Raw genomic sequence first — 6379 nt, 5'->3', positions numbered from 1 at the left:
AGATTTGTGTGTGTTTGTTAGATCTGAACAAAAATTCTCCAACCCTTCAATCAGTATGTATGTGTGGGTTTGTTAGATCAGAAAACACATACATAATCATGTTCATCCCCTCAAATCCTTCGACCCAAAAACCATAAACCCATAAATCCTTCAACCACTTCAACCCAAATCTGACCATCTTCAAGAACAAATAGATCAGAAAAATGAAAACGATGTGTGTGTGTGTTCATCTTCTTTTTTATTTGTGTTCTTGAAGGTCTGATGAGCTTTAAGATGAACTCGAGTTAGGGTTTTCAAACCCACTAATCGGGAAAAATGAAAACGAAGGTTAGGGTTTGTTCATGTGTTCATCGTTCGTGTGTTCATCTAAAGAAAAAAAACTCTTATGTCTTCGAATCTGGAACAAAATTGAAGAACCCATTCAAGGGTTTGCATAAATTTGTTGTTCACTAGAAGAAAATCGAGCCTCTTTCTTTCTGCTCACAAAAAGAAAATCAAACATGTGTTTTTGAACATCTTCTTCCTAGATTTCGATTTTGAAAGCATGTGTGAGTTCTTGAAAAAAATCGATGCGTTCTTGAACAAAAAACGATGTGTTTGTGTGTTCATCGTGTTCATCTTCTTCACAGAAATCAAACGATCTCCAGAAGTGTTCGTGTGTATGTGTTCTTGCTCAAACACCAGATCTGGGTTTATTGAAGTGATTTTCAGATCTGTGTATGTTCTTGCTCGATTTTTGGAACAACATACCTGCACTGATCTGATGTGTATGTGTGTGTTCATCACATATCTTGAGTTCATGAGAAATGGATAAGAAAGAGAGAGGGGAGAATAGAAGCCTTGAATCTGAAATAGATCTGATGTGTATGTATGTGTGTTTATTTTCGCCGGAAAAATCATGAACACCGGAGACTCACCGGAGAAGATGACCGGAGCATCGCCGGAGGTGTCAAATACGCCGGAAACCGGCTATACCTCCGATGGCAGGTCATAAGGATGTTATTTAAACAGTTTAACAAGTTTAATGAGAAAATGTGGACAAAAAAAAAATCAGTGACTAAATGTGTATGAATCAAAAAATAAGTTACCCTTTTAAGTCATTATCCCATTTAGATTATCCCATTTAGAAATGCAAAAGAAGATGTATTCTTAACTCATAATTATTATCCCATTTAGAAATGCAAAAGAAGATGTATTCTTAACTCATAATTAGATATCATGGATGTCAAAATGCAACTACATATGTCATTATCAATGGTATAGATCTATAAGTAAAAGCAAATCCAATGGTATAGATCTATAAGTAAAAGCAAATCCAACAGGGATTCTTAATTTAAGAATCAAGTACGAAATATTTATAATCAAGGGGTTAAGTCAAGAGTAAACAATAGTATAGGGACTATTTGGTAACTAATTTAAAAATAATGTAATTAATATGAAGTAGGTTTCCAACAACCCAAAGAGTCGTCGTAATAAGCAAACACGGTGACCTCATGATGAGTTTAAAAGAGTAGCGGTTAAAACATCAGGGGCAAAATCGTCATAATTTGAATCTTAAAAAAGCTTTTTGAAATCTGCCAGCTCGTTTCCGTCCCCATTGTTTGGCCTCTGCTTCCCCTGATATAGTGCGAGCTTCAGTGTTTTGGAAAGAGAAAATCATCACTTCTAGAGAGAGAAATTGATCTCGTTTCTCTTCTCTGAGTTTGATTTCTGTTCGTAATCAAACAGATAAGGTTTACATTTATGGCAGGTAGTTACTTCGGTGTGTTGGTATCAGATCCATGGCTACAGAATCAATTTACTCAAGTCGAGCTTCGAAGCTTGAAATCTCATGTAAGTAATTAAGATTCATATGTTAATCGGTGTTTTTAAAATGTTGAGATCTTGTTACATAGGTAATCCGTGTGAAATTTCATTGCATCCGACTTTTTTCTGGTTTAGAATTTATTTTTTTGGTCTGATGATATGCTGTTCTTCTGTTTGTTTTTTTACTTGGTGATCAGTTTCTGACGATGAGGAGGGAAAGTGGAAGTCTCACGCTTGGTGATTTGCCATCGAAAATGTCCAAACTGAAAAACGTTGGAGAGAATCTTACAGAGGAAGAACGAACTGCGTTTCTTCACGATTCTTATCAAAATTTGGGCGATGAAGTTGATTTCGAACTCTTTCTTCGGGTGAATAATTATACAAACCTTACATACTTATTAACATATATATATATATATATATATATATATATATATATATATATATATATATATATATATATATATATTGGTGGTTGTGTTCTAAAGTATGCAAGTTGTACTCGTAGATTTTGAATCTCATTTTAGCTAATTACATGATCTTCCAAGCATTAGTAACCTGAACCTGAATCTGAGTGGCAATCGAGATGATTAGTGCACACTAGATTTTTTTTTTGTGTGTGTGTGTGTGTGTGTGTGTTTTTCCGTAGACAGAATTGATGGATCTACATAATTCATATATTTTTTTGAAATTGTATTTTGTGTTAATGTCATCAGTTTGAATCTCTCTGTAGAATTACTATCTATGTGAATTAAATAAACATAAAGTAGGAATACAGAGCTTTACACAGTTTCACTCTCTCACCTAATAATTGTTTATTTGAAGTAAAGCATTAAACAACTTGTCTCCTCACATGAAGTAAGAAACTTTACAGTTAAACTAAAATAGCGGTTTCATTTTCATATCTACTTTCTTTCTTTTTAAATTTTTTTTTTTTATCATTTATCGCCCAAAAATTCTAGGCAATTAAAGGTGAGCAACATTCATCCTATGTTTCCTGTTCGTCTACATCTGTTGACTTATAATTTGACAAATTGGTAATAAAAGTAAGTCAATCTTTAGTTATCTTGACAGCTATAAATTACATACTTTATTTGATGACAGGTTTACTTGAATCTTCAAGCTCATGCAACCTCAAGGATGGGAAAGGGTGCTAAAAACTCATCAGCATTCTTGAAATCTCCCACATCTACACTCCTTCACACAATTAGTGAATCTGAAAAAGCTTCTTATGTTGGACACATTAATAACTACCTTGGAGAAGATAACTTTCTGAAGAAGTTTCTACCCATAGACCCTTCAACAAATGATCTGTTTGAGGTTGCAAAAGATGGAGTTCTTATCTGGTGATCTTCTGGCCTAAAGCTACTTACCAATATTTGCTATAATTAGACACAATTTCATTTTTCTAACTAGAACTTTCTTCTTACATTTGCAGTAAACTTATTAATGTAGCAGTCCCAGGGACAATTGATGAAAGAGCCATTAATACCAAAACAGTCCTTAATCCATGGGAAAGAAATGAAAACCACACCTTATGCCTTAACTCTGCTAAAGCAATAGGATGCACAGTGGTTAACATTGGAACACAGGACTTCATTGAAGGAAGGGTGAGTATTTCTTGTTAGAAAACCTCTGTTTTTCCTTCATCCTTGAAGTAACATTTTTCTTTTGTTTCAGAGGCATCTTGTGCTTGGAGTGATATCTCAAATAATAAAAGTAAGTTGACTTCATCAATGACTAATTTGTCCATTTTAAATCATATACTTAATCCTGTAGAATTCTCCATTTTTCTCCAGATACAATTACTAGCAGATCTTGATTTGAAGAAAACACCTCAATTGGTGGAACTTGTTGGTGATAATCAAGATGTGGAGGAGCTTATGAGTCTACCACCAGAGAAGATTTTGCTTAGATGGATGAATTTTCATTTAAAGAAGACAGACTACAAGAAATCAGTGACAAATTTCTCATCTGATGTAAAGGTAAACACTTTAACAATAGGGACTATAAATAATCTATTTCATTTAAGATTAAGGAGTTTAATGTAGTGATTAATATTCAATTTGTACAGGATGGAGAGGCTTATTCTTACCTCTTAAATGTTCTTGCTCCTGAACATAGTAATCCATCAACTTTGGTTGTTAAAGATCCTTTAAAAAGAGCAACTTTAGTTCTTGAACATGCTGATAGAATGGGTTGCAAGAGATACTTAACAGCTAAAGACATTGTAGAAGGCTCTCCCAATCTTAACCTTGCATTTGTGGCTCATATTTTCCAACACAGGTGAGTTTTTCATTTTATAAAACAAAAAAAAAAATCAAAATTTGTTATTGAATATTGATTTCACATTTTTATTTGTAGGAACGGATTATCAACCCCAGAAAAACCAGTATCTTTCCTTGAAATTTCACCAGATGAAGCCCAAATCACTAGAGAAGAAAGTGCTTTTCGTTTCTGGATAAATAGTCTTGGAGTTGCATCATATATAAACAATGTCTTTGAAGATGTCAGAAATGGGTGAGTATAATTTAATAATTAATAACTATTATTTAATTATCATATAATTATCATATAATTAATAATGAAAGTACATTACTATTTTTGCATTTAACCTAGGTGGGTACTACTGGAGGCACTTGACAAAGTATCACCAGGAATTGTTAATTGGAAAATTGCAAATAAGCCCCCGATTAAAATGCCCTTCAGAAAAGTAGAAAACTGTAATCAAGTTGTTAAAATTGGGAAACAGTTGAAGTTCTCATTGGTCAATGTAGCTGGAAATGATATTGTTCAAGGGAATAAAAAACTAATACTTGGTAACTTTCCTTTATACTCATACTTGATACAGTTTCAAAATGGCAAATTTGTAATTTTACTTTCTTTTCCAGCTTATTTATGGCAATTGATGCGATTCAACATTTTACAACTTCTCAAGTACTTAAGATCTTATTCACTTGGGAAGGAATTCACTGATGCTGATATTTTAGACTGGGCTAATACCAAAGTCAGAAGCACTGGAAGCCAGAGTTGTATGAAGAGCTTCAAGGTATTATAAAAAATTAAAAATAAACTCTATATTATAATTACAAATTAAATATATTTTTATTTGGTTATTCAGGACAAGAGTTTATCAGATGGAATATTTTTCCTTGAACTACTTAGTGCTGTGCAGCCTCGTGTTGTTAATTGGCGCCTCGTTACAAAAGGACAGACTGGTATATTTTAAAAAAAAAAATTAAAAAGTTATAATTTTTTACTTTGCATTATTGATTTTAATTGTTTTTTTTTATCAGAGGAGGAGAAACAAATGAATGCAACATATATCATCAGTATAGCAAGGAAAATTGGGTGTTCGATATTTTTGCTACCCGAAGACATAATGGAGGTACAATTTTTTTAAATAGGAATATACTTTTATTTTTATCCTATTGGAAAATTTTATTTTGAAAAATATATGAAAGTACGTTGCTATATTTTGTTCAGGTAAATCAGAAAATGATCCTGACATTGACAGCAAGTATAATGTATTGGTTTTTCAAACAACCAATAGATGAACAAAGACCATGTGGATCATCAGATAGTGAAAATGGTAATCAACTTGAAACAAGCTCAAACTCAACAACATATGACACAGAGTCTGAATCATCAACAGACTGAGATTGGGAAAAAAACAGATACGTTTTCACTTTTCAGTTTGAATATTTCGTGTAGAGTATTTTTTTTATTATTATTTTATAAAAAAAAGGAAAAAATTATTTTGTGTATTTTTTGTATTTTGCTGCACTAAATTTTTGTATTAAGATCAGTCGAAGAACAAAGTGCAGATTTGCTAAAACAAAGGTATTGGTGTATTTGTATATAGTTATAGAATTGGGTTTTATTTGGAAATGGCATTTTGGTTTCCTTTCCTTAGTCTGAATTTTTGTTGTAATTTGGTTATTTAGATTGTTTTTGGATGTTTAAATATATAAGCATCTTTTATAACTCAATAATGTGGGATATTATTTGAAAATTTTGAGAAAGAAGTGGTGAAACTTTTCATGTGGTCCAAGAAAGAAAGGGCATGAGCATGTGATTAGTTAGCCGAGGAGTCTTTGTATTAGAAGCTATTGATGTTTGTCAACCGACAGGCAAATATCAAATATCTGGTCCACCATGTGTTTTGTTTCCAAACACTTCCATACACAACAAACGTTCAACCATTAGGCAACCATTAAGCAAACAGATATTTTGTTAGTATATGATACTCATTTCATATTTTGTTGTCTAATATTTTGTTAGTATATGATACTCATTTGATATTTTGTTGTTGTTTAATAAACGTACAACCATTAGGCAAAAAGAGTTCCATCTAGTCAGCATATTCGTGACCACTCTTAAAGGCTCTTTGTCTTTTCTGTTTGCAAACACATTTCCATTTTTCATGTTCAATTGGTTTGATTTTGAAAATTGCCTCATTCAATCTTCTAAATTTTAAAAGATGGGTTTCCATTATTAAAACACTCTTTTGAACAGCCAAATTAAAAATACGACAGCAATAACACAATTTAAAAAAAAAAATGTTCAATCA

The 6379-nt window shown here is 32.2% G+C and overlaps 1 protein-coding gene across 1 annotated transcript; it reads left to right on the top strand.

The window, feature by feature from the left end:
* The first annotated feature begins 1575 nt into the window (after positions 1-1575).
* On the top strand, positions 1576-5721 carry LOC145132058 (Actin binding Calponin homology (CH) domain-containing protein). The gene is made up of 13 exons (XM_079066701.1): positions 1576-1833; positions 2004-2174; positions 2911-3152; positions 3245-3416; positions 3487-3525; positions 3606-3791; positions 3881-4092; positions 4171-4326; positions 4426-4625; positions 4698-4855; positions 4928-5024; positions 5103-5194; positions 5293-5721. Exons 1-13 carry the CDS (start codon positions 1744-1746, stop codon positions 5464-5466), a joined length of 1989 nt encoding a protein of 662 aa, XP_078922827.1. The 5' UTR covers positions 1576-1743; the 3' UTR covers positions 5467-5721.
* Positions 5722-6379: the final 658 nt, after the last annotated feature.

The sequence above is a fragment of the Lactuca virosa genome, chromosome 8 (assembly GCF_052849685.1).
Source record: "Lactuca virosa cultivar CGN04683 chromosome 8, Lactuca_virosa_CGN04683_v6, whole genome shotgun sequence".
Classification (NCBI taxonomy): Eukaryota; Viridiplantae; Streptophyta; class Magnoliopsida; order Asterales; family Asteraceae; genus Lactuca; species Lactuca virosa.
This window is presented reverse-complemented; position numbering and strand designations above follow the sequence as displayed.

Coding starts and splice junctions, on each gene's coding strand:
- LOC145132058 (XM_079066701.1), top strand. CDS start 1,744: ATGGCAGGTAGTTACTTCGGTGTGTTGGTATCAGATCCATGGCTACAG. Junction 4,626..4,697: donor GAATAAAAAACTAATACTTG/GTAACTTTCCTT, acceptor TTTCTTTTCCAG/CTTATTTATGGCAATTGATG. Junction 5,025..5,102: donor CGTTACAAAAGGACAGACTG/GTATATTTTAAA, acceptor TTTTTTTATCAG/AGGAGGAGAAACAAATGAAT.